At 40.5% G+C, this 27,994-nt stretch overlaps 2 protein-coding genes across 5 annotated transcripts; one reads left to right on the plus strand and one right to left on the minus strand.

Moving 5' to 3' along the window:
- Window positions 1–292: 292 nt before the first annotated feature.
- On the minus strand, window positions 293–13,791 carry gpr137c (G protein-coupled receptor 137c). The gene is made up of 8 exons (XM_033615483.2): window positions 13,128–13,791; window positions 5,888–5,937; window positions 5,411–5,518; window positions 5,159–5,297; window positions 3,395–3,544; window positions 2,721–2,846; window positions 2,509–2,633; window positions 293–2,370 (listed from the first exon to the last, which is right to left on the minus strand). Exons 1-8 carry the CDS (start codon window positions 13,500–13,502, stop codon window positions 2,085–2,087), a joined length of 1,359 nt encoding a protein of 452 aa, XP_033471374.1. The 5' UTR covers window positions 13,503–13,791; the 3' UTR covers window positions 293–2,084.
- On the plus strand, window positions 10,240–27,982 carry txndc16 (thioredoxin domain containing 16). 4 transcript variants are annotated; one of them, XM_033615482.2, is made up of 20 exons: window positions 10,240–10,375; window positions 15,173–15,353; window positions 16,727–16,809; window positions 16,963–17,036; window positions 17,114–17,188; window positions 17,341–17,462; window positions 17,648–17,738; window positions 18,389–18,539; window positions 19,352–19,521; window positions 19,621–19,681; window positions 19,779–19,905; window positions 19,993–20,139; window positions 20,245–20,304; window positions 21,503–21,701; window positions 22,725–22,858; window positions 24,026–24,110; window positions 24,362–24,503; window positions 25,197–25,384; window positions 25,560–25,750; window positions 27,691–27,982. In XM_033615482.2, exons 2-20 carry the CDS (start codon window positions 15,200–15,202, stop codon window positions 27,921–27,923), a joined length of 2,487 nt encoding a protein of 828 aa, XP_033471373.2. In that variant the 5' UTR covers window positions 10,240–10,375; window positions 15,173–15,199; the 3' UTR covers window positions 27,924–27,982. The 4 variants fall into 4 exon arrangements, with proteins under 4 accessions (XP_033471373.2, XP_033471372.2, XP_033471371.2 ...); XM_033615481.2 differs by lacking the exon at window positions 10,240–10,375 and adding an exon at window positions 11,450–11,504; XM_033615480.2 differs by lacking the exon at window positions 10,240–10,375 and adding an exon at window positions 11,848–11,985.
- The last annotated feature ends 12 nt before the right edge of the window (window positions 27,983–27,994 follow it).

Below are 27,994 nucleotides of genomic sequence, written 5' to 3' on the forward strand. Positions count from 1 at the left end.
ACAATAAAAATCAATGTAAAACATGTATAAAAGCAAACTTCAAAAACTAAATTCTAAGATCACACACATACAGACTTAAAAACCCACATGGATTAGAAATCGATTAACTCGACATACAAACAATTAAAAACACATCATCCAAACATCTCTTGTGCAAAAATATTTTCCTTAAGGAATGAAACTATTAGATATGATAAAATGTGATGGCACATTGATAATTTCCTTTCACAAAGGATAAATAGTCAAATATAGAATACAGACGATGACTGAAGAAAATACATAAAACACGTAGGAGGTTCAATCCTACATTTAGGCCTGTAGCCTTTTTCTCTTAAGGTGAATTTCTAAGTGCAAATTGTTGCCTCACAGCTCAGAAAGGATCAGATAACATAAGAGGTTTTTGGTCAAAACTATGTTTCACACACATTTTCACCCTGTTAATGAACAATCCAAGGGTGGATCTCTACTCCAATATTGTAGGCCAATACTTTGAGCCATGATACTGATAATGCTACTGCCAAATTAAATCAATGATGTTTTTAATTCCCCACATTCAGCAACTTGACAGTATGGCACTCCCTTTCTTGGGTTTTCATATAGTTTCCTCTGTATAATTAAGGGGAAGGAAACCTGGATCTGACCACTGTAGTATTCTCATCCAACAGCAGTGGCATGTTCTTGTAACTGAGCAGATTTTTTTCAAGCCTGAGTCGGTCATTATCTGTTGAAACTGTTTCTCCATCACTCATTGTCTCTATAAATGCATTCGTTTGATGTTTCACACATTTATGTATCCAAGCTTGTGCTATTGAGATTGACAATAACACGCATATGGCAGCTACATATAAATTTCACATATTTTTTTTTGCGACTGTAAGCAGTTTACATGGATGATTCTCGTGAACACTGAAATAAACTGACCAGTAATTTGATTACAGCCATGGAAACTGTAATAAGCATATTTTACACAACTAAACACAAATCCAGTACTGAGTAGGCAGGCTAAAGTGTCAAGCTTGCTAACGGCGTTTGTACAACTTTATGTTTCTGTGGCACCAAAATTAACAATCACTGTTTGAAAAAAATTAATGATAATTTGCCACCAACAAGATAATATTACCAAGTCTTTGATGGAAGTTTATAATTAGCTTTTTGTATTTCAGTTTTTCTCAGTCACTGAGAACTTTCTCGGTTAAACAGATAACAGTGTGTTAGCATTAGCGATAAGCTACCTCTCACTGCAACAGCAGCCGATGGTAAATTAGCAACAGCTAATTCCTGTCATGAGCTAAAAGTGAGAAACACCATGAAATGCCCTTTGTAGACGCATATCATTTGGTTTTCATTGTCAGAAAAGACTTCATGAGGATCGAGGATGAAGCTTTCAAGCTAGCATCCTTCACTGTTCTTTTCCAGCCAAAATTGCCCCTTTTTAATGCTAATATGATTGCATCACATGTGTCCATTGAAGACAGTCACGCAAACCATTTTTGACAACCATAGTTTGACCAGTGCCGAGTTAATGAAACGCCTTTACATCCAGAAATGTTGACTGACTGACCATGGTGGCTTCGGCATTAGCCAAATTAGCTAGCAAGCAACATGGCTTCTGTCTGGAATGGTTCATTCCATAGAGAAGCACAACTAGATGAAATTTACAAGGAGAGGATAATGAAAGCGATGATTATCTGGTCCCTGATGATTCTTAGCAATGATAACCGACCAAACATTTAACAGAAAAAGGTTGGTCTTTGCAGTTTTGTGTAGGTGTGTTTGCCATATTAGTGCTATAACTCTGATCCATGGCCTGCGCTTGCTTTCCTTCTGGTCCATACATGCCATGTAAAGGCATAGATGTCCTAACAATGCAGTTTATAATGGCACAACAACCTCCCTACTGATGCCACCACATTTCTCTAGAATAAATTACGTGAACCGATTTTTAGGCCCAACCTAATCCGGAGCAACGCCTCAGAATATCACTCAAAAGTACCTGCTTTGATGTATCTGGGGAAGCAAAATGGTGACAAGAACACAGGAAACTGTTAGTTATTAGTCTTTCTCAATCTTAACATGGGCCCTGCTTAGTTCTGTGGGGTGCAGAAGTACGTTTGCGACCCACAGTAATAATTCTGTGGTGTGGAAAAGTAGTTACTGTGATGATGATGGTGGTAGTTGTTGTTCTGCGGGGTGGAGTAGTAGTTATGGTGGTGGTGATTGTGACTCTGGATGTTTCCGTAGGCAAAGAGGAGGGGGGCTGTGGAAGATGGTGGTTGCGGGGCGGAGGCAACGCCTGCAGTCAGAGTCCCGTTGCGTTGGATAGAGCCGTACCAACTGGATGTACCCGGCTGGGGGGTTGTGGAGAGGAGACTGAGAGAAGGATTGAGAGGAGGTGTTGAAGAAGAGGAAGTGAAAGTAAAATCAATCAAAAGTAATCTAGTGAGTCAGGGAATTGATTTTCCAATACAAAGCTTATAAGACTGTATTTGTGCTTGGGTGTGTGCCCACCTGGCCCGATCACTCCTACTGTTAATGCTCCTGGACAGGTCGTCGTCACTATCGTACCGTCGAGGGTTGTCAAAGAAATAAGCTCTGGAGCTGAAACTGTGGCTGTTGACCATCCCTCCTGGAGCCTGAGAGTTAGAGAGATGTCCATTATACTTCACAGTTCTGTCTGAGAGATTACTGCTGGCACTTTTACTTTTAACATGTTATTTTACCAGGTTTTGGTTGGGTCTCTGGACTCTGAAGAAAACCACCACTAAACTTGTAGGTAGAAGCTCCCAGAAGAACAGAATGATCCCAAACACGATGTAGGCTTCGCCACTGATCTCCTGCACATCGGCCTGTAACACCCACAAACACAGTGTATAATATATTCATTACCTGAACCTTGAAAACACTAAACAACTGATAGAACAAACAAGCAAACCCCCAGAATATATTGGATATCATACGCTGGCAATTGTGCTCTTATTCGTTACTATATGTAACACGAATAAGGGGAAACGCATGGTACACACACTCACAGACACATATGCTGACTGACTGGCAGCTGGCATGTAGACAGATTAAAGAAATCATTCATAATATCAGATTATGCCCACAAATACACACAAACAAACATCCTTTAAAATGGGCTGTCTGTCTCAAGGCCTGAACCACGATGTAGGTCAGGAAACACAGACACACACACACACACACACACACGGGAGTTATTTATAGCCAAACAAAGCCCTTTACCCCACTAAGCATTGCTTTCACAAATCTCCTAAGATAGACTGGCCACACACACGCGCACACACACACACATACTAACATACATTGGGCACTGGGTTTCTGGCTAAATAAAAGCTTGTTTTCCATCTATAACTGAACACACGTGGTGCAGTACCTGATCCGAGACGCTGTACCAGCCGTAGTTGAAGGGACTGGGTCTGTCCTGTGGCGACAGGGCCACCACCACCAGGTTGTAACAGGCTCTGGATGTGTAGAGCAGGATCACCACGGCTCCAATGGCTGTAGCTTGGCACACTGATGTACCCTGGTGGAAGAGTTAGTGTGCTTAATACAAGTCATGCATCAGCTGGCTGTTGGCCTGTAATTGAATGTCTGATATGGGCCACAGATGTGACCCACCAGATGACTGAGGCCTCTGCACGGGCCAGTAACAGCCAGAAATTGAGTTTTGAGAGACATAAATTTAAGCATCTGTACATGTCTACAGTAAGAATCATGAGCCACCATTGCTGCCAGTGGTGCAGGATATTATTTGAAAAATATTAACGTGGGTATTTTCTGTGCAAAAATGGGAAAAGCTTTTTAGCTATTAGCTATTAGCATCTCGTGATAGCTTTGCACAGAAACTGGTGAGTAAAACCACAGCTCATATTGTTCCACCTTGTTTAAAACTGCAGCTTTAGCTATAGCTGTAGCTGTAACTTTCTGTGGTCATCTAATATGAGGTTTTAATATAACGTACCGCTGGGGTCTGGTATATTTTGTATTTAACCACAGGAAGCTAATGCTAACGCTGCTAGCATCCAGAATGTCTGTTTGCAGCGGGAATAATACATATGCTAACTTTATTTATTTAATGCTAATGTTATTTGTCTGGGGTTTGATGTTTCCGTGAAGTTTCTGTACTGTTAGTTAAAGGTCTGGGACCCGTTAGGAATTAATCTCTAATCACCTACAAGAGCTAACTTTGTGTAGTCTGAGAGTTAGCATCATAGTGCTACTAGCTAGCTGCCATTACTCACTGGAACGCTGTGCCGTGGTAGCTTAGCTAGCTTGAGCTAACAGACGTTTATAAAGTGAAGCATATCCCGAAAACGTTTTAGAAATGAGAGTATGAGTGCCACATACAAATTTACCTCAAAATGGTAGATTTCTCAATACTGAAAATGTCTGTTTAAGCTGGTGTGACGTGGGGACATTGCGTTTTCTTCTAGATAAGATAAAGCTTTATTGATCCCCAGGGGTGAAATGCAGTTGTTGCAGCAACACAGAGATAGCAATAGTACAGATAAATAGAGAAAGTAAAAGAATAAATAGTAAGGGTAAAAACTAAACTAAAATATTGATAGGCAAAAAATAAAATATCTATCCAAAAACATATGGAGAGAAAATTGCAGGGTGACACTGATGAATAACAGAAGCAGATGGTTTTAATGGTGGAAGAAGTATCCAGATAAAAGTGCTAATACCACACTATAAAAATACTCTGTCACAAGTATAAGTCCTGCATTAAAATTGTTACTTAAGTAAAAGTATGTAAGGATACATAGGAAAATGTAGTTAAAGTATTAAAAGTACTTAATGCATTTAAACTAAATTAGGGCACTTAGATTTGTCTGTATAAATATAGAAATGTAATTTATTTATAATATGAAATGATGCCAAAATCTGAACACATTAACATAATGTAGTATAATAAAGTATGATGGCATGGGATGTAGCAAGGTATACATGCTATGGAAACCCCCTTGAGTACACTACCACAATGTTAACTTACATTTTTGGATCCTTTAATACTGACATGTTTTTCTACAACAAAATAATTTTGGCTTAACACAAAGCACCAGTGCAAGAATTTTAAGTTAGATACATTCTAAATCTTTAAAACTTTTTATTCCCAATATGTTTTTAGTCCTACCTTGGACTCAAGGTAAACGTTGGCAGAGGACATCTTGGCGATCTTGAAGATGCAGACGGCGAGAGAGACAGCACACAGGACAAACAGACTGTCGTTGATCAAGACTCGGGCCAGTACTGCATGTCTGATACCCCCATCACTGGAGACAGTAAGAAGAAGAACACAGACACTTAGGTATAACTGCTTTGTGGGGGCGACATGTGGCATTATTCTATGGGAGAAAATGTTCTATTACTGTTTTATTTTGTTTACCTCGGTGATTCAGAGCGCTCCAGAGCTCCTTGCACTAACAATGCACACGTTAAATTCACCACCAGGAAAAATATACTGAGACAGAGGAAGAACAAACGCAGAGGAACCCTGGAGAGAGGAAGAGAGAGGAGAATACAGTCAGTAAGAGAAGGGCCAAAACAAATGGGACTTTATTCATAAACAACAACTAATTAAAATTCATGGTGTTGAAACTGCAAACCAACTGTGAGTGTGTGAGAGAAGAAAGGCAAAGAAAGAAAGCTGGTGGTGCAGAGGAAGGAGTATGATAACTGTTAGAAATCGCACAACCATATTCAAAATTTATGTCGTTAAACGATAAGGGACAAACACATATGTTACTGGATGTAGATATAGACTGTTGCTTTTAGATTTATTTCTGATAAAAGTCAAGACAAGGGCAAAAAATTGGAAACTGCATGTTGTATAAATACCAAAAACATTAAAAGGCAGACTTACTTGTATTTGGTGAGCTCTGGGGAATACTTGGCTTTTGCCTTAAACATCACCTAAAGAAAGATAAAATATCATGACACACATACAGTAATGTACATATAATAATACATATATACATTCCATTATGCCAATAAGGTGTTTTAAAAAATTGACATTCAGGAAAGAGAGTGGAGGAGGGTAGGTTTCTTTTTAGGAGAAGAGTGTGAACTTAACAAAGCCTGAAGAGATTCCTGTGTGTCATTGAAATGCATACACACACAGTTATGCAGCATACATTCAGATAATACAAGAAAAACAGGGGCCAAGCAAGAACCAACATCACATAATAGTGTGTATATATGAACACAGACTATTAAACCCAACTGAAGTCCTAAAACAATCAAATTAATTTCTTTATGCAGATAAAAAAAAAAATGTCAACGTAGTTTAATAATTATTTTATAGTTTAGAGGAAGAAAAAAGGGTCTTCATAAATGCTCCTTTAGCTTCCAGGCCTGACTGACAGTTGACAAGGGTGGAGACAGTGTAAACAAATTTATGTTACTTTACTCCATCTTGCGAAGTAAACAAAAGTAAGCAACAAGACAATGACAGTCAGCAATGCAAACAGTGTTGTTGAAGAAAAAGGACCACACCACTCAGCACTGACCAGTCTTAACATCTGCAGGTAGGTCTTTAAAATGTTGAGTGTTGTTGAGTATATGTCATTTTATATCATGACAACAATACACACTATGCGGCTTTTCCTGAAGAAAAAGTATGGGTACTAATGCTGATTGGCATTGTTTTTAGATGACTTTATAATCATATGAAAAAGGTGTATAACTAAATGTCAACATAATGAGCTTATACAGTTGATTAGTGCACAATACTGAGCATTTTGAGAAATCACTGTATTTTGGCTGAGATATAATCCTGTTTTGGGGGGCCCCAAACATTTGCCTGGTTTGCCTCTCCTGTCTGTGTGCTTCAGGCTGCAGAGCAATTACTCATATTACATTTTTGGGAAATTCTAATTATTTACAGAACAAATAATCTCATAAAACTGTCAGTTTGTGGTGAATTCGGGTAATTAAATACCTAACAAATGAAGGTACTTCATCCAACTGGTGCAAAGAAAGCCTTTAAGTCCAATAATTTAATAAAGCAGTTTTGCTGAGCGATTTGCTTCATAGCCCAAATTGCCCTAATACACTTATATCAAGTCAGAGTCCAGCAGTAAGTTCAGGTCATCCCAGCAGCCTCTACACAGTGACTTTAATTTGCCTCAATCACAATGGAGATTTACCTTCCTAGAGGAGGCACTGACAATATGAGACTTTACTCCATATGCTGTAGGGAAATGTAATTTGGCCTGTTACTAGCTAAAAGTCAAACAAAAGCTGAACATGATCTGCCAGCTGCCACCATGTTATCAGTAAAAAACATCCAGCTGGACACAAGTCCTAGTTAAGTGTACAAAAGCTGGGACACTGGCCTTGACAGGTCTAGTTCATTCACCTTCTGGAATGACTTTACGGTTTTAAAAAATGTTTTCCACAATGTAGTTTGTTCTGTTAATAACAAACATTCAGATATATACAATACTATCTCTGATCAAAGTCTCCAGTCTGGCAGACTGGCAGTCTGCATGATTATTGATGACAATGATTCACTTTTGATGTTATATGATAGAGGATATGGCCACAGAGACACTGAGTTTAAGCACACACACGCACAACACTCAGCCTTTTGTGTGAGAATGTAGGCCAGAAGGAGGTAATTTGTAACCTAGAAATGAGGCAGCCAGCCAACAGAACATGACCGGATTACATACTTTATGCACACTATACGTGCACCTCGAAAATGGATGGAAAATAGAGCTAATCAATGTTGTCTTCTCTCAGTAGAGAAAAAGATTTGATAGTATGTAACTGAACATTATTATTCTCTGTAGTGAGAGGGAGCTAAAATGTAATAAGTGGGAAGTAAATCACAGGTCAGGAGTCATGCCTGACTCATCAGAAAACACACTACACACAAGTGTTTCCATACATGTGTATGTGTCAGATGGCACAGCGTCTCACGATGGCATGATGTTATACCAGCGCTCTGTTCTCGACATTTGAGTTCAACATCAAATGGAGCTGTTGAGCAGTAATGCAGGAACTGAGTAGTGACATTGGGTGAACAAATTATTCATGATACTGAGCAGTATCTTCACTGAAAGACAGATTTTATGTGCTTGTGTTGAGGCAGTCCAGAAAACTGTTTTTTCTTTCATGAGGCAAATGGTAGGTGATGATGCTTTATGCACTTTGAGCACACACGTACACCAACTAAAGCTGAAATGATGAGTAAATAAACTGACATTTTTTCAAGAAAAATGCCAAAAAATCTTTGTTCCAGCTTCACAAATGTGCATATTTGATGCATTGCTTTGTAATATATTGATGTAAACTCAAAATCTTTGTGGTTTGGTCTGCTGGTTGGATAGAATAAGGAATTTAAATGAGTCATGTTCATTTGATGACACATAAAATCATTAAATGCAAATGTCAACCGTGATCAGTCAGCGAGGGCGATTCCATTTACCCCTAAATTAATTAAAATGCAGTGCTGACTCATAGATTAATTATATGTTAATACAGTGGTTCCTGACCTTTATGGCTTGTGTCAACTTCTATGAGATGTGAGCAGTTCAACCAAAGAGATTGTCCCTTCACAAATTATTTTATCTAGGTTTTTTGAGTCCTAAAGGACTAGAGCAATTCAGAAAGCATAACTTTTTGTAGACAAAACAAGTTTTTGATTCTCTTCTGTCCCATTCAGCATCTTATGGCCCCTATTATTAATCTTGTAAACCCTTTAAAGGTCCAGTGTGTAGGATTTAGGGGGGTATATTTGCAGCAACAGTATATCATATTATTAACTGTAAAAACTAAGAGCTGTTGTGCTTTCATTATTTCAGAATGAGCTGTTTATATCTACATAAGGAGTGGATCCTTTCCCACAGAGTCCACCATGTTGCTTCTACAGTAGCTCAGAATGGGCAATCCACAACCAGCTCTAGATAGAGCCATTTGCGTTTCCAAGTGGGCTACCATAAGTTTCCTACATGTTTGGCACCTGGGAGAAATTTCAGTTGAAAGATACAATCTAAGGTGAGGCACAGGAGAAATGGTTGGCGGTTTACATGTTTCTCAGCCTGTAGTTGTGACATCAGTAGGCAAAAAATAACCTAAATTTGACCAATGAAATCTTCTTTAGCCATGTTCATATTAACCATCAATTTAATTTAGTTCATTAGGAGTCATATCTGTGTTCACCTGATCAATGTCAATCCAATATTCACTCTGTTTGAGCTCTGTTTTGGTCTCCACCGACTCCTGAGTGAAACATAAGGCTCTTTAGCTGCTAAATGTTCCACTATGTTCACCAGCTAGTCATTAACAGTGTCTCTCTGCTGTGTGCTACTGAGCAGGTAGTGTACAGGGGGTTTGTCGGAGCCTGAAAACCAAAACAATGAGCTGAAAGACACTAAAATACTCTGTAGATCGGGTGATTTTTCACTGTGGGTTTGTCACATCCTCCTGGTAGTCATTTAAATGAACATTAACATCAGATGGCTGATTATAGCTGGTTGAATGTTTTAGTTATATATATATATTATATATTTTTTTTTTATTGATTGATCATTTTGGTATAACTGAGACTGTAGAAGTGATTTATTTCACCACTCATGAATAAGAATGCAGCAGGACGGTCAAAGTGCCTACTGTGGGAAAAAATATGAATGTGATCTATTACTCAGGTCTGACCCAGCCAGACATGAAACCACAAGTAGGAAAAGTTTGTTCACTGAGCTGGTCAGTCACATGGTTTTCCCAACATAGATAGAGACACATGCTTTTAAACCTATAATGACATGGAAGAAAACCAATCTGTTGTTGGTGGTGGTGGTGGTGGAAAGACAGAGTGCAGCTGTTTTCACCATACATGTTTAATGCAAAGCAACACAACAACCAAAGATGTTTATTCAGTCGGGGTGTAGTTTGAAGGCTTTAACAGGTCACAGATCAGCTGATGGGCGACAATGTTTATTCAGCAGTCATATGACACCCTTGACTTCATTACCCAGTCTCAACTCAGCCATTTGAACAAGCATCCTCTCTACTCACACCCTGTGTGTGATTGAGACAACACTGTGTTTCACTTTGAAGCAGAGACTGAACTGTGTTGGTGGTGAGCCCCAAAGTGTGGAGGTGTTTTCCAAAAGGGGAACAAACAGGTCTTTGACATTTTGAGTGGGCAGGTGTTTAAAGAACTGTGACTGACCAACTGTGTCTTTTCGTGCACACGTCACACACAGTTTGTGAGAACATGCTGCTGACAGGGACATTTGCTTTGAGTCTTGTGCACTTATCGAATGAAACACGTCAATGGAGGCTGGGATAATGCCACACAGGCTTTTACTGGCAGATCTTAACGTCTCTAACCCCAGGACATGAAGTGAGTCAATCTGAAGAGCTTTCTAACCAACAGCAACCTAAAACAGCTTCTTTAAGTCAGCCAACCCACTCTGCTATAGAACATGTAGGCTGATGGTAGCCACATTTCCCCATTTGCACAAAAGAAATGTTGGCTATGACAGAAACTCTACAAGCAAAAATGTGAGTTTAAGGTTACTTTGCCAGGCTTGTATGCCTTCTTACTAAGAGTTATATAAGAAGACTGATACCGCTTTCATGCCTGTTCATTAAGTATGATGCTAAAGCCAGGAGATGGCTATCTTAGCTTAGCATACAGACTGGAAACAATGGGGAAAGGTAGCCTAACTTTATGTAAAGGTAAAAAAATGTCGCTTACAGCACATTTAAAGCCCATTAACTCATATTGTATCTTATTTATCGTGTATGGGGCGTTACCATGGATGTATTAAGGGTACTGGATACAGTGTTGGAGGTAGGGTTGCCACCTTGGATTTGTGAAAAAAAAGGACACTTGACCAAATGTTTGAGGCGGAGGGCTCAGCCATTATTACCAGTTCAGACTGACCAATGAACATGAAATTCGGACATAGGAGACCAGATTTGCCATCATTTCATGTCCTTCTATGTGCCTGTATTTTATATTAATTTTTATATCAATGAAAAAAACAAATCTGTGTGCCTAAATTCTTACATTTTTACATGTATCTCACCATAGCAAGTTGGAAGTTGACATATTCTGCCATATATGAAGAGGGGAGACTCTCTGGAATCTGGCAATATAAGAACCATGATGGTGGGACATTCTGTCACTTCACAGCTGTCCAAAACATGTGGTTTGTGCCAGGTGGACATGATTGCCAGTATTTTTTCATTATTGCACGAAATTCCATTAACTCATTCACAAGTCAAAAATGTGTTTTATCTGAAAGAAACATGCAATATTTACATCTAACATAATAGAAAAATAGTCAACCAAGTGCAATGATGTCCTCCAAGATAATATTTTCCACTTTGATTGCAGTAAAAAAAAATTGGGCATTGGGGGGGGGGGGGGGGGGCACGTGTCCCCCTCAATATATATGGTGACTATGGCCCTGTCAGCATGCATAATTAGGCCTCAGTTGTCTGGGTGCGCAGCCTAAGACGTGGTAAGATACGATATTCCTCACTATATGAAGTGACTGATAACAAGATCTGTATAATGGGTTGTAAAGAAATTCGTCAGGATTTTATTTGGTAGACAGTTGATCTGTATTTATAGTGTGATTTATTTATAGCTGTATGAAAGCTCTGTTATACATAATTTTAGTGTAACTATCATTTTTTTGTTGCTGTGAAAACATTCGGAAAGCTGTTTCACGTGGTATGTGTGGCTTCTCGCTATGACGCACGGTCGCGGAGAAAAACCATAGAGAAGAACAGGTGTGAATTTGGACACACTATGCGTCATTCGGGGCCTGTTGCACTGATTGCATTGATTCTGGATCGACTCCTTGGCCTGCTGCTGCTGCATTTTCCCCAAAAAACAGGACAACTTGTGTCCCGGGAGAGATTTTTTTTCCCAGGACAGCTGATGAAAAAAGAGAACAATTCTGGGAAAAACCGGACGGGTGGCAACTCTAGTTGGAGGTAGGACCCCATTTATTCCTGTTAAAGTTGCTTAGTGACGCGTGAAGCCAAAAAAGCCTGTTTTCTGTGGTATGGAATTACCCAGATCTTCTGTATTGTGGGGCCCAGTGGCTTACTTCCAGGTTAGCATGTAGCTAACTTGAATGGGGTTAAAAATGATTTAATCATGCGGCTCTTCTAGACTTTGTAAATGTTAATGGACCAAATCCCAATGGTTCAGTGAGTCATTTCGTGGAGGTTATGGTGCTCAAAAATGTATCTTCTGATTTAAAGCATCTCTTTCATAATGTAAGTCTATGGGGGAAAAGTCTTTTTGGGCCCTTTGGCATTACGTGTTTGGCTGCTACAAAAATTGTCTTCAAAGCCTGACACACTTCCTGGGGGCCAGGGGGTTACGTGCAGGACTTCTTAGCTGGGTGCAACTTCCTGGAGTCACTGCTCGTCGCCTGGAAACCTCACAATGACCACGAAATTTAGTGTTGACACAAGGTCGAACTATTCTTTAAAGGTTATGTGTTATTTCCAGATAACCACACTTCATTGACACATATGCCTCAAGCCTATTCTAAATAAATGTACCCACCAATATGAAAATCAGATTTTTTTTTTTAGTTTAATGCAGGGCTGGCACTCATTTTCAGTGACAACTGAGCTGCTCTGCGACTATATTCTCAGTCAACAATTGATTATTAAGTCAATAAAACATCAGAAAATAATGAAAATGCCCAACAAACCTGTGCCAAAGGAGCACTGTCAAAGCCTCATGGGAGCTGTAGTTTTTATACAGCTGGTCTTTTATCTTTGCTGTTAACTGCAAATTCAATGTGTCAAATTAAACTGGTAAATTGCACTGTTAACAAGAGCTGGGTAATCATCCTTGAAGAGCTTTTGCCCACAGGGTGGTGGGTGATGTTGGGAACAGGAATTGAGGACCTTGGGTTAATAGGAATCCTTCACATGGGTCAATAGAGTACAGTTGAACAGAATAACAGCTTAATTTGCCTGTATGGAAGTTAAACTGTGTGTCAATAGAGTGTACACAAAATTGCAGTGTCAGCTGGTTTGTGAAATCAGGTCGCACAAACACAGCACACCCTCCTCTCTCTGTCTCTCTCACACACAAACACACAATGCAGTCCTACCTGTGTGAAGTAAAGGTTGAGTAGGCAGAGTGTGAAGAACTGCAGGCAGACAGGGCAGCAGTAGAGCAGCCAGTAGGCCAGAGGCTGCAGCTGGTTGGCCTGCACCACATTTTTAAAGTAGAAAGAGAAAAGGGTCGTCCTCAGCGCTGCCCACAGCAAGCACAGGAACAAAAACACACTCTGGTAGCTGAAGCGCTTGTGTCCGTAGTGCAAAATGAGCCAGAGCTGCAGGTAAACGAAAACAAACAGGAAGGAGTAGAGGACGGTGTAGACGGTGGTTAGACTGAGCTCCAGTGTTGGGGAGATTGCAGCTCCAGGGGACTCCTTCAGTGAGGTAAACAAATGGGAATTAACCTCCTCTCCTGCTGAAAACATTTCCACTGACGGCTCGCGCTAACACATGGGATGCTGTGGGGGCGAAAACACTGAAAGTGGGTCAGACCTGGGCTAAACACACCGTGGAAGACAAAAAAGACGAGGGTATTCGGGTGAAAAATTGCGATAAAAACAGTTTATTCTGAAAAGAAGTGGCATCGTGAAGCAACGCTGGGGTATAAATCCGAAGAAAAATTAGGGTGTAGATTTAAAAAACGCCAGGTTAAAAACAACAAGATGTAAAACAAGAGAGAGGTCCCCCCTCTGCAAAGCTGTTCTCTGCAGAAAACAACTTAAGGGGGAAAAACCTCCAGATCAGCTGTGATGCAGTTTTAGACCCGCCCCCTTGTTCTCAACTGAAACGGAAACTGTTGTTTCATGGGCCGCCATCTTGGCTCAACGTTAAACTAATTTTAATGAGAAACAGCTGACTGTTGAGCCACCGATTCTCGCCAGTTTCCGAGCTAAAGCTCCCACTAGAAAGACGTCCTCACACCCACTTCCCCACTGCGCTGTTTCATTGGTTAACACTGCCGCCCAACCTCCACAGCTTCCTCACTCCATTGGTTTATGATGATGTCAGCTGCAGTAGTGCCCGCCCTCTATGCGCTTGTGATTGGCCATTTGTTCAAGTCAAAAGTGTTCCCGGATCTCATTGGCTCAATGAAGCACGTGGGCGTCACTCCCAGAGAAAGAGGCATCAAAACAACAACCAGACATTTACGTCAAGTTGACAAGCGATAACCGTTAGTTACGGAAATGCGGTGCTGCCTTCAAAATAAAAGCTTAAATGTTGGCTCGCATTAATTGAACAGCAGTCTTTCTGAATAACATGTATTCTCACCAACTCAAGATTCTTAAAGTAACATTTTTTTTGTTATCTTAAGAGCGGTACGCACTAACTTACTTTGAAATGCAACACATTTTTCATTTGAGGATTTTATTTTAAAACGATAACCGGAAGTACTCTTAACTGAAATAGCTTTGTCACTGTCGAAATATGGAGCATCATTCCCTGAAGACACATTTTTCACATTTCACTGTGTAACTTGGTGAAAAATAACCTTGAAAACTTACTTTATCGGTGGTCTAACATTACATCTCCCACGGACATATGCTGACATGTCTATTTTACATTTAACGGTCTTTACGGCATCACTAGCTAACATACCCAGCTAATGAATCTGCTAGCATTACTTACAATTCGATGTAAAGCAGAAAGCGCCATTTTTGGACTTTCTTCGGGATTTTACACTCGTAGAAGAAGCTGCTGCCTATAATTAGCGTCACAATGTCTTCATGTTCTTTCACCACGGGTTTAACTGTGGTTTGTAGCGTTTGTGACACTTGGAAAGACAAAAGGTGAACTTTAACCAAACCTCGACTTTCTCAGGTAACAAGCTAGCATCTTTGTTGTCACTTAACTTAATGTGTTCCTATTCAGCTCCATGTAACGGACGAACAAATATGATACGGTTATAAATAATATAGTGCAGGTCATATGGATTTATAGTGAGCGTTCATATTGTTATCCTTGGTTTGTATGGGATCATTCTCCTCATGTGTGTCTGCTAAACAGTTATGCACAGACAGCACAGTTCTTGTCTTTTTATTCCTCGATGCTAATAACGCGTATACATCTTTCATTACCATATTTTTTTCCTCCACAGAGAGCTCAAAGCAATCTGTCCTCCAAGATGTGGATGTGTATTGCTGTTTTCCTGCTGTGGATGAGGTCAGGAGGATGCACAGAGAAGGCCAACACATCTGATCTGATAGAATACACAGCTGCAGACTTCTATGAGAAATTGCATTCTGGAAAGATGATGTTCATCTATTTTGAGCATCAAGGTAAGTCACTCACGCAGCCTTTTCCAAATTTGTATTGTCAGTAAAAGTAGTTGGTAGACTCCAGTGTCTTAATCTCCAAATGTCAGAGCCAGACACACTTAGAATATTTCTTTCACAGAAATTTCACAGAATTTTGTAATGTTATAGGGAACTTAAAAGGTCCCATATTATGCTTGCTTTCAGGTTAATACTTGTAAATGGGGTTTCTACTACAGCAAATTCACATGCTTAAATGTTCAAAAATCATTTTATTATTCTCATACTGTCTGCCTGAATATAGATTAGGGCTGCCACAATTAGTCGACTAATCAATGACTAATCAACTATTAAAATAATCGGTGACTATTTAATAGTCGACTAATCGGTTTGAGTCATTTTTCATAAAAAAGCACTATTAAAGTACCCCAAAATACTCTTACTGCAGCTTCTTACGGTCATATATTGGCAGCTTTACACACTCTCTCGTGACAGTGAACTAAAACCCTTTGGCGTGAGTATGAAACAAGACATTAGATGACGTAATTTTGGGGTTTGGGCGAGACAGACCGACATTTTTCAACATTTTAACACATTTTTCGATGAAATGATTAGTTGGCTAATCGAAGAAATAATCAACAGATTAGTCGACAATGAAAATAATAGTTAGTGGCAGCCCTAATATAGATGTATTCACCCTCTATCTGAAACACACAGTTTTAGCACCTGTCTCTTTAAGTCCCCCTCAAAAACAATACCCCAGACTGCTTTGATTGATCACTGTTTCAGGGTCTTCCACGTCTGTGCTTTCAGCATCTCTGCACCATCATTGCAGACGGGGAATGACTGTTATGGCACTATAATGACGCTATAAATTTATACAGTATAATTGTGACATCACAACTTCCCAGAAGTCCTATACAGCACCTGTGCCTTCTTCATGATTAAAAAAGATATGGAAATCTGACTTTTTAACAGTATGCGACCTTTAACATTTAAAGTTTACATCTAGCTTCTTCTCAGATGTGTGATTTGATGAATTTAAGGCCATTTAATGCTGAAGAGAGACAAGATATATTTGTATAAGATTTTGTGTTGTTTTATTCTGGAATAGTAGAGTACATGTAGTATTTGAATATAATTTAAAAGTGCAAACATGGTTTGAGGTTCTGAGGTTGTTGAAGCCCTTATTACCCTATGTCAGGAATAGGCGCACAACTGCGGGACCTTCTTGAAAAAAGATAGCCTTCAGCTGACAATGGTAGATAGTCTAATAACATGCAATGCCAAGTTCCAGTTTCATGATATTAATGATAGGAGTCCTTCATTCTCTATGCATCAGTTTTTGCTGCCATATCAGCAAAGATCCAAACATAACAGTATTTCTGTGTCTCCAGTCTCTCCAACCATCTCTCTCTTCTTGGTGGAGCTGGGGAAGTCTGCTGACGCTCTGCAGGATTACGGAGTTCTGGTTGGCAAGGTAACTGTAGTCCTCTCAGTGCAATGTGCTCCATTTGTCATTGAAGCCGACATCAAAGCATAGTTTTTTTTTTTATTAACTGAGGACACAGATATCAGGAAGTGAATGGATGGAGAGGTGACAGTTCAGTATTGTTTTGTTCTTTCTGTTTAGGTCAACTGCAATAAAGAGCTGGTTCACACATACTGCACAGAAGAAAGGGCACTGCATACAGCGTTTCTGTTCAGGTCGGTTGTGTGGAGTACAGTACTTGTTAGAGCTGTTGGTTGTATCTCTCTTCAACTTTCGTCTGTCTTTCTGTCAGGGGTGGTAAGGAGTTCTTGGGTTTTGACTTAGACACTGTGTTTGACGTCAACTCCATCGTCTCTGAAGTCCTGTTGTAAGTAAGCAGCAATTTATTCACATGATTTATTTTATTATGTCTTTTTTCTCTAATATTTTCCATTGTGAAGTACTATTTTTTGTGTTCTCATGCAGACTCCCAGTGATCCAGAATAATGACAGCTTTTTCTCTCTGCCTTTCTCTTCCAGTGCTATTCTGCGAGAAGAGGTCAAGTACGTCCACACAGACACCGACCTGCTGGCCATGGAGAAGGCCGTCAGAAGGAAGAAGGATATCGTGCTGGGTTACGTCCGCAGTCTGGGAACACAAGGTATGAAAAAGAATTTGAGGTTGGAAGCAAAATGTCAGTGATGGAGGTTATCTGGCTCGTGTCTAAGGACTGACTCATGGATCGCATGATCGTGTAAGGTTGCAACACAGATTGTCTCATTTATTGATTGACTTTAATGACTAATTAAATTAATTATATTGTTTCTGCTGATTGTATCACTTAAGAGCACAGGTCAATGATGGAGACAGCATATGTGTACGGATCCAAATACCAGTTCATCCTCATAACTGGGGGCCCAGTTTTGAAGCACTTAGGGTAGGTTATTCTTTTCTTTTTTCTTTTCTTTTCTTTTCTGAGATGTGACTCATATGCCATGGCCTTTGCAGTCCGCACAGTATGTTTTCTGAGAAAAGCATTGAACCTGGAAGGATCCATGTTAGACTTATTTAAACATCATGTATTATGAAACCTAATTCCCTTTAAGGAGGACTGATTTATTGAAGTAAGCCTTGTCTAACTGGCAATTTTTCGTCCTGACACACTCCTCCGATTTTAACCTCACCGAACACCCATGGGAGAGTTTGGAGCAGCAACTCTCCACCACCATGCTCACAAAAACATCAGATGAGGAAATATGTTTTGGATGAATGGTTCGAACCCTTCTGTAGAGTCATTATGACAAAGTAATTTGGTTGTTTTTTTTGTAGACTACGAATGAGTCTTTGTCAGTTAGACACGTGCCAAGCCAAACACTGCATTGCCAACTGCACAGGAATGTTCTAGGGAAAAGTTTTCTTGCCTCTGCACATTAGTTGTCTTGAAACATCATCTGTTTTATTCATTTCACGTAATGATGTTGAGGCAGTCTGAAAAAATCTGAATGTGTCATCAAACCGCTAAAAGCTGAGGAGTATGTTTTATAAGAAAGGTTGTATTAACTTTGTGTCTCTTTGTCTGTCTTTCAGTGTCAATGAGTTGTCTCACTCGTCTCGAGTGTGGTTCCTCCACTGTACAACTCCAAAGTCCTCTGAGCGCTGCCCATTGACCCGTATGAGGAAACCCCTGTCCACCCTCAGCCTCCACTCCTTCCTGCAGCTCATGGAGGCTCCACTGGTGGTAAGTAGGATGAAAGTATAGAGCCACTTAAGCAAAGATTTCCTTTATATTTAAAGTTATTAGAGCTAAAATGATCAGGATATTAATCAACCTTTTTCATTGTGTGACCCCTTAAAATGGAGCAACGTCTTCTTTCTTCCTTTTGTCACTGGTTGCATATGTCTACTGGTTATGATTGTGCTGTGGCCCCTTGAAGGGGTCCTGGCCCCATGGTCGAGAATCACTGAATTAATCAGTCAACAGAAAAAAAATCATTCTGGTTTGAGAGCTGACAGGAAATGAAGGAGAGAGAGATGGGAAACAACAAAGATTTGGCAATACCGTTTCTACTGCGGGAGCTATTTGGGGCAGACTATGTAGCAGATCAGGGCTGGAGTCTTGTTCGATCATGTGAGTCTCAAGTAATTTTGGGATCTTTAGAATCCTGCCGCCTCACAAGGTAACGTGATTTAGGCAGACATGGAGGAGGAGAGTGAAGCTGTAAATACAGAAACCTCTATCACTTGAAATGATTGTTCTCAGGAGCCTTAAAGCCAGTTCCAGTTCAAAAGAATTTTATCATCACACATTTTGTTTTGTGATCCTGCTATTCCATCGGACTATTGGTTTGTTTTTCCTGAGCCGTTTGCTGTCTGCCTGATTCCATGTGAAAACAGCATAATCATTTCAGCTCTACTTACGACTTTAAGACACCTTTAATCCAAAATAAACATATTTCATCAGCATAGGTCAGAAAAAAAAAAACCATAAAAAGCAAAAGTGAATACAATGTGTGGATTTGTACATAACTGTATTTGTCCCTCCACTGCCAGACTGAAGTTTATGAAGACCCCTCCTCGGTCCAGCTCCCTCAGTTCCCCTACCAACAGACCCCCCAGGTCTTCTTGTTCTCTCGTCCTGCAACCAAGCACCTAGACCTGGACACAGCCACCACTCTGGCCTGGAGACTCCGGGGCCTCGCCCTGCTGGTGCTCGTACACAGGTAAGAGATACAGGTACATCATCTATGAGCATCCTAAACATATAGCTCTGTGTTGTGCTTTATTCTTTTTATTGTGTGTGTGTGTGTGTGTGTTATCAGGCAGAGTCCTGCAGTGAAAACACCCAGTGAATATAATGCTGCTTACAGGCTGCCTGAGAAGGTATTATGATCCCACACATCAATACAAGATAAGAATACTTGTTATTTTTACCCATGTGTGTTTACCTGTGTGTGTGTGTGTGTGTGTGTGGTTTGAGAGTTCAGAGGTGAAATATTTGACCTTGCAAGTCCTTGATGAGGTGTTGGAGCTCTTCAAAAATCAAGATAACGAGGAAGAAGATGAGGACGAGGGGGTGGAGGAGGATGATGAGGATACACATTTTGGTAAGTGTCTGATGGTAAAACTGAGGGCGAAAGAGAGACACAGGAGAGTGTATCTGTGTGTTTATGTGTTTCTTTGTCTGCTTCCAGGCAAGCTGGACGATGAAGTTGCAATGTCTTTTTACGAAAGTCGAGGCAACTTGCTGGACATGGACTTAATTATCCAACTAACCTCCAACAACTTCCACGCCACAGTAGTTCAAAGCAGCCTGACAGTGGTGCTCTTCTACCTCAGATGTAAGCCACGCTCTTGCTACTGTCCTGTCAAGGATGGGAAGCAAATTAATACAAGTTACAATACATGTGGATGGTATTAACTGTAGTTTCTGCTTCTACCACCAGGGGATGCTGTTTCAATGTCTTGCCTCAGCTCCTTCATTGAAGTTGCAGAGATACTTGAAGGTAAACAGGAAAGCATAGGAAGAGCAGTTTTTATGGTTTTCAAAGACTGACACTGTGGGTAATTTTTAATTGTTGACCTTTTTGTCTACATGTACAAATATTTTCAACAACAGGGCAAACTAACATTTTTATATGAAAAGATATAGGAGACGTCAGTGCTCCAGGAATATAGGAACATATTGATGGGACTTTCTGAGTCTTATTAATGTTATTTTTTATTATTGTGCAACACAAAAAAGTTAATATTAATGGATTTTGTAACTCTTATCAGTATTATTTAATCCTGTTTACATGGAGCTGGTATTACCTGGGGACCTTGTGTGATTTGGAATAATGGCGCAGGTTGTCTGTGATCTTTATCCCGTGACCATGTCCCGTGTCTATAATTTGTCTTGTAGAAATTCCACCCTGAATTTCCAACCAGATTTTGTCAAACACAGAATTTAAAAAAGGCTGCATTGGTGATTATAAATAAAAGTTTTGGCAGCATGTTGGTTGTAGGAGGCTCATCTCTCTACACTGCATGGACCCATTTGCAGGATGAGCAAGCTCAAATCTATCTAAAGAGCAAAATCTCAAAAGATGATGACATCAGAATCAGCTCTATTTGTTTAACGTACAAATGGAGGTTAGCACTGTACATCACTGCTGGTGGTGCTGTGTAGGGTCTTATCGGGGGGATAATGTCAGTAAATTAGAGCGAAATAAAAGACATTGCTCATCTTGTAAGAATGTGCTGCACGAAACACAGATGGGGAGGAAGTAATTTCTAAATCACATGAGGTCCTCAGGTGATATAAGTCCCATGCAAATGGAGTTTTAGTCTTGCTTTAAGTTGAGGTATAATCATGCTCTAAGGTTTGGGACTACAGTTTCCATAATGTGGTCTTTTGGGGATTTAAACAGGAAGTATCATGTTTCCATGGAGTCAGTATGTTTCAATTTTGGTAAATTGGTACCATTAAAAGTAGCCAAACTAGCTACAAGTAGTCCCTGTTTGCAATGTATGTACAGACATCTACTGGATTACTTTGATACTGAAGAAAACTTAAAAACAGGATCATTCATAGGCAAGTTCTGGGGTTGTAGGAGATCTCCTCGAGGTTATTTATCATTTTGATGTTTCTGATGACTTAACAGATGAACAGAGATATCATCAAAGCTTTGACTTGATTTCAATGTCTGCCTGATTAATCAGTCTCTTCAGATTCTGACGTCCAGATGTGCGCGGTCGACTGTGGAGAGTGGACTGACCTCTGCGCTGCTCAGCCAGGCGGCTCCCTCCCATTTCAGCCAATCACGACCTTCCCCAGCATCTTGCTGCTCCGCCCCCAGCAGACAGCTCAGCACTACAGAGGCATGCTGGGTAGTGAGGCGCTGTATCGCTTCATCGTACTGTGAGTTTTCCAAGAATCCACAGACAGGAATTTGTCTTTGAAATTATTTTGAAATGAGGAGTTGAATTACATCATGTTGAATTATAGCAGTGCATTCACTTAAGTGCTCTTCCAGTCCGAGTTATGGAGAGCGCAACATTAACATAAACAAGTCACCAACCTTTCAAGCACTGAGGTAGTCATTATTAAAGCTAATTTTGTTACTTGAGAATTTTGATAAAACGTCAGCATATCTCACACTGCTGCTTCGATCTTGACATTTTAATTTCTGTGTCTTGTGAGTCCCCCAACTTTGTTTAAGTACAGTACTAATTACATATTCTACATTTGAGGCAAAAGTCACTATGGGGCTCATTCAACCAATTACAAACAATTTGATCATCTACATTAATGCAAACAACAACCAAAGTACACTGCTTGTGAAGGTTCTAACCCCATATATGATAAAGGAAGTCAAGAAAGGATGCAATACACTTTAATGTCCCTTTAGGGATGTTTGTCTTGGACATCATTTCAGATACAGCAAGGACATCAAATGCGTTTTTGAGGATAGTAACCAGAAAAAAGACATGATTTTATCAGAATGATGCAGAGAAAATAAGCAGAAACACACAGAATGTAAATCCATGTTGGGGAGCTTGTACAAATATATTTTCAATTTGTAGGAGTCTCTGAGTCATTGCTTATGTAGATGGCTGGTTATGTTTTCTATAACTCAGGATGTTCTCCACAGGCAAAGCTTTTTTGGCCCATAACTGCCCCCAGACTTCAATCCGTGCTTCTATTTCATCATGTTTTGATTGAGGAGTGTCTCCTCAAGGCACAACGAGACCAGTCAGACCAAAATGTTGTCTTACTCAGCTATATTTTTTTCTTTCTAGACTTTTTAGGCTCAAGAGTCAGGAACTGTCAGTCTACTGTCCTGTCTTGTTTAATATATAAATTTTCTTGTATTTATTGTTCGATAAGAATTAGATACCGGAGGAACAATACACACAGCTTATTTGTCTCTCCTTTAACCAGGAGCCAGCCAGAGTCTCCTGCACTACTGTCCACCCAAGAGGAAGTGACATCATTCCTTCAAGTACCTCACGCTGAATTAGCAGGCTACAAGCCCGGCAGAGTACTGGGACTGTTCAGGACACAAACACACACAGGTAAGGCGGCTGTTGTGTGTTTTGGTGTGATGCGCAAATCAGTGAACATTATTGGCTACAGAGGACTTTTGACATGTTCAGTAGGGATGGGATGGCAGTGGTTTTCACTTTTTAATTCATACAGCAACTGTGCCTCAGTTAATCAGAAGGTCTAGACTAATTATGTCCCAAAAGTTGAGTATAAGGCTGGTGTTACTTAAACAGGAGTAAACAGTGTATCTGTCGGAGACTATTTTCAGCTGCAGATGAATACACATTTGGAGTGTCAGCAGGTGTACAGGTCCGAAAACATCCCTGTGGCTGTGGTTGTGCCTCAGGTACCAGTGTGAGACAAGAAACAGGATCCGGGAAGTCCAGTTTGAGGAACAGATCTGTGAGGTTAAACGCACAGCAGTTTATAGTAGTAACTACGATGACAGCTATTTACAATTGCGAGGTTAACAGTGGAAATTCGTGTTACAATGTAATCTACCAAGAATGTGTGCTTGCATGTATTTGATTGGCCTCCGTGGTGCTTGCTGTAGGTGGGCATGTTGTGGTCTGGCATAATGAGCTGGATTCAACCCTTTTCCTCTCTGCATGAGCACCCCCGCTGTGTCAGTGGACGAGCTCCATTCAAATAAATGATGGAGCTGAGTTTTTCACACAGTGGTTAAGTCTCTCAGAACTATTTCTGGCAGCATGATGATGTGTGTGGGATTCATGTGTTCATGGTAATGAAGGATCATGTCACCCAGTGCATCAGTGTGGCTCAGTGAACTGTTTATGGACAACAATTGATATTTTCAGCATGTGCAATAGATGTGGATACAGCAGCCTCTGTCAGGGTGACTTATTTTGTCTGTTGTCAGTACAGCACACATTTCAGCCATTCTCCGGGTGTGTTTTGTGGTCGAAAACTGTTTGTGTTCCACCACAGTGTTGCACATGGTACAAAACAGTTTGCCCTCGCTTTCTTGCAAAACAGAGGATTGCCTTGCAGGTCTTTAGCTGTAATTTTTGTTTGTAAATGTGAGATGTTTGTGTCACATGTCTGCATCTTCACAACCAGAAATAAGTTAGTGAGTTTAGTGACGTGATGCGGGGGACTGCTATGATTGGGGAAACTCATAACCTAACAGCGTAACATCACATGATGATGTAATGGTTATTTGTTTGTCTCGTCAGGTGTGCCGCTGTTTACTGAAGCAGCAAACTCATTAAGAGGAGAGGTGCTGAGCGGACTGCTCACCGATGGGCTGGCAGAGAAATGGTAACAGCTCTAAATTCAGTCTTGCCATTGCTGTTTCAAGTTTGTCCCTGACAGTTTGAAGATGAATTTTACTCATTCACTTGAAGTGCTTTGAGTGCTTTTATCTGGATTTGATCAAACACAACATAACCAAAGGATGAGCAGGAGCTGTTTGTTTTTAAGGAGTAGAATTCACTCAGGACGTCTAAGTCGAGATCAAAGATAATTAAAATTTAGTCAGGTATTTTTTGTGTTTTATGTTTGCTGTTCAGGGCAGCAGAGCACACTGTGGACCTTCCTGCACTGTTGGTATTTCCATCTTGGAAGACACACACTCATCCCTCCATACTGTCTCTGTCTACCTCTGCTGAGGAGCTGCTCTCACACATAAACACTGCACTGCTGCATCCGCTGGTAAATCAGACTATGTGTTTGTTTGTCTGACTGTGATAAAAAGTCCTGACTGCATTGGGAAATACTAAACAAAGTTATTTGTTATTGTCTGATAAACCGTTCAAACAGAGCCAAAAGTCTAAAGTCCCAGCGTTTCTCAACCCTCATCTGGGCCTATCTTCATTTAAATCTCATGAAATTAAATAGCCGTAAATAAATGATGTGGGCGCAACTTCTTGGAAATATGTGAAAGCCAAGATAGAATTGTTCACAGTATGTCACAGATAACAAGCTCCATATGTGGATCCTCAGAGTTTAGAAGGGTTTTCCTGAATACGTCCAAGAGCAGGGTCATGCTTCATGTCTAAACAAAATCACTGATGTGCAGACAGCCATCTTTAATGCAGATGTTGCTCAACAAGACAAGTTCAGTTCACTCTAGGAGTGTTTATTGTGCTGATGGATTTGGCTCCAGATTAGTTTCTGGTGCTGTGAGGGCAAATCGTTGAAGTGTAATGACAAAGTATTCCTTTTGGTGGTGCTGTTGTCCTCATTTTCACCAAGACTGAACTGCAGCAATGTCTCGTCAGTCTACTCAGGTTGAGCCACTTAACAGCAGAAGTTGGGAAAGAGGGATGTAAATGTCCAGGAAATCACTGGAATAATATGTACATCTGAACCACTCCTTCCTTCTTATCTCTGTTTTATCTCCAGCCTGAGCTGACAGTGGAAAACCTACCGTCCTTCCTCTCCCTGGGTAAAGCCCTCCTCCTCCTCTTTGTGGGAGAGGAGGAGGATGAGATCGGGCAGAGGCAGAACCAGGCGCTGGTGGAGGAGATGAGAGGAGTGGTGGCGTTGGGAGGGGGGAAGATGGAGCGCTACCTGGCCTGCTGGATCCACCTGTATGTACATCAATCAATGTTACTGATCAATTCTTTAGTCATTTATCAAAATGACCCTACCAGATGGCACCAGCTTTGTTGCTCCATCCATCCATCCATCCATCCATCATGCACATAAATAAATTCAGTTTATCATGTAGTGTAAATATGTATCTGTTGTTGGTGTGTGTTTCAGTGGTCGTACTCCAGCTGGTATGTCTGTCCTGGGGTCATACCTGGGCTCAATGCCCCCCCTCCCTGCTCTAGTCCTCACCCATTTGCCCTCTGGAGATGAAATCTATCAGTACCCCCCCAACACACCTATAGTGGCCTCGTCTGTCCTGCAGTGGCTGCAGAGGATCGAGGGTGGGACTGAATCAGCAGCAGGTAAGAGGGGGAGGTGCTGCACAGCAACGAGTTAAGAAAATAAAAGCCAGCAGTATATAGGAAAGTAAATAATATGATATTATGACATAAGAGCACAGAATGTTTAAACCCAATTTGTTATTTTAATTGTAGATGTTTAGAGATATTTGAATCTGCATCTAGCTCCAGATCTTTATCAACAAACACTGTGAAAATCAGCAGTGGAGATCTACCAGCTGACTAACCAAGCAAACTTGAACCCACCACAAGCTCAAAGCTGTGCACAACAAAACTGCCTGAACTCTGTTGCAGATATGTTTTAAATCAAGTAGAAGTACAAGTACATACAAGCCTATAAAACTGAACCCAAAAGCCAACAATACTGGCAAAAAACATCTTTACCCCCCTCTTTATTCACTCTTATAGGTCCTTAGAATTTTTCTTTTAGCTTGTTTTTATTTTTCTTTAAGCAGCCCTTTTAGCACCTACCAAAATGCAGGCTGCATCTGGATGCGTTTTCATCCGTAATGAATAAGCCACTTAGACTCTCACATTAACACCTTGTATTTAATGCAGTCTGCTTGTCTGTGTTCCGTCTGCATTGTAAACAAATTAGAATTTCCCCGCACTATTTAAAGCAGCAAGCAAATGACTGAGTAGACCACATCAAAGCAAACATGGCAGGTCTTTTTGCAACGCAGAGGTCGTCATCTCTCAAGCAGTAGGAGTTGCTGCGATGACGTTTTTAACAGCAGCATTGACGCTCTTTTCCGTAGTAATTGCCTGCTTACATGCAGTGATTAGGTGACTACCTGCAGTGACTTTCCAGCAGATTGTGCGGGTACATTTCCACTTTGTTGACCTACATTTACTCTCATTTGAGTTTGTTAAACAGTGAAATAAGTGCAGCTGATAAAGGCTTAAATGCAAATGTGACATTTTATGAGACATCAGAAGAGGCTGATTAGAGCCTCAAATTCTGTGGCTCTAATCAGGCAGGTTATGTGTCCAATTACATAAAATACAACTCTAGTAAAATATGGAGCCATGTGTCTGTTAAATGTTTCTATACAAAGATGTGAATGACTTCATATAAAGAAATCCAAAAAAAGCGTTAAAGAAATGACAGATTAAGATGTGACAGCTATCCTCCCATGTAAACTTACAGTCCTGGAGAAAAGGGGTTAGCTCATAATGTCTCCCCCTTTTTTCCTCCAGTATATCATCTTTCTTGAGTCACACATATAATCACATGTACTCCGCAGAGGTTACAGACAGACTAGCTTATTGATAAAGCAGCGACAGGACTGAGCTTGTGGTGTTCCCTTTCGAGGAATGTGAAAGGTATGTGCAAGAGGCTTTGAGCCGAGCAGTGAAACATGTAATGATTGTAAACAGGGTCTTTAAATGAAGGTGATTATTGTGGATACTTTAAACCTCAACTGTCCGGAGCCATTAACCTTTGAACTCTGTAGCTGGGGCAGGCAAGTGTCGAGATAAGACAGCGGTCTCGCTGTGACTCGTCTCAGTCTATCTAGACCAAGGGATTGTCATGCAGCACATTCCATCCATTCTCCGCAGAGAAACCAGAGACCTGAAAGTTTATACTTCCTGGGACCATGTTTCCTTGCAAGGTGGTTTCCAGAACGTTTCTTTTGACTGGATGTGTAAATCTTGTGTTTGTCTTCAGTTTAAAAAAGCATTGGACTCTCTGAAGTTTCCCTTTCAAAATTGACTTGTCATTTGCCTATTAGAGGTTTTAAAGGCTGATATCTGGATTCTGTCTGTCACTTTCTCTCATATCTCTCAATATCTTGGAAATTACAGAAATAATTTTGATTCCTTTGTAAATGTTGTGTTATTTTTCATGATTTTAAATTTAACTTCAGGACCAAACTGTGGGGGCCCAAAGTTCTTTTGTGTTGCACCACATCTAGATCTCTGTCTTGTTCTGTCTGTAGGGATGTTGGGTGAGGACAGCTGGCCTCCCAATGCCTACTTCTACGACTTCCTAAAAGCCATGGACATGCAGGAATCGAACTCCACCCAGCAGCACCCTCCTGAAGGAGAAGTGGAAGAGGAAGAAGAGGATGAGGAAGATGTGAATATCGAAGAACATGTAATGTTAAAAGAAGCGACGGATTCCTCCTCTAGCGTTCCCACTTCTGACCCAGACACTCACTCTGAACTGTAACAAAACAAGATGGGAGGGTAATGACACAAAGGCATTGATTAAACACATTTTTCTATTGATTCTGGGCTTCA

The sequence above is a fragment of the Epinephelus lanceolatus genome, chromosome 24 (genome assembly GCF_041903045.1).
Source record: "Epinephelus lanceolatus isolate andai-2023 chromosome 24, ASM4190304v1, whole genome shotgun sequence".
NCBI lineage: Eukaryota > Metazoa > Chordata > Actinopteri > Perciformes > Serranidae > Epinephelus > Epinephelus lanceolatus.

Bases quoted from the DNA above. Each gene is read 5' to 3' on its own strand.
- gpr137c (XM_033615483.2), bottom strand. From the start codon at position 13,502: ATGTTTTCAGCAGGAGAGGAGGTTAATTCCCATTTGTTTACCTCACTG. The intron at 5,298-5,410 runs GTAAACAAAATA...TACTGTCTCCAG, and splicing joins GAGCGCTCTGAATCACCGAG to TGATGGGGGTATCAGACATG. The intron at 3,545-5,158 runs GTAGGACTAAAA...CTCTTCCACCAG, and splicing joins ACGTTTACCTTGAGTCCAAG to GGTACATCAGTGTGCCAAGC.
- txndc16 (XM_033615482.2), top strand. From the start codon at position 15,200: ATGTGGATGTGTATTGCTGTTTTCCTGCTGTGGATGAGGTCAGGAGGA. The intron at 16,810-16,962 runs GTAACTGTAGTC...CTTTCTGTTTAG, and splicing joins ACGGAGTTCTGGTTGGCAAG to GTCAACTGCAATAAAGAGCT. The intron at 25,385-25,559 runs GTATGTACATCA...TGTGTGTTTCAG, and splicing joins CTGGCCTGCTGGATCCACCT to TGGTCGTACTCCAGCTGGTA.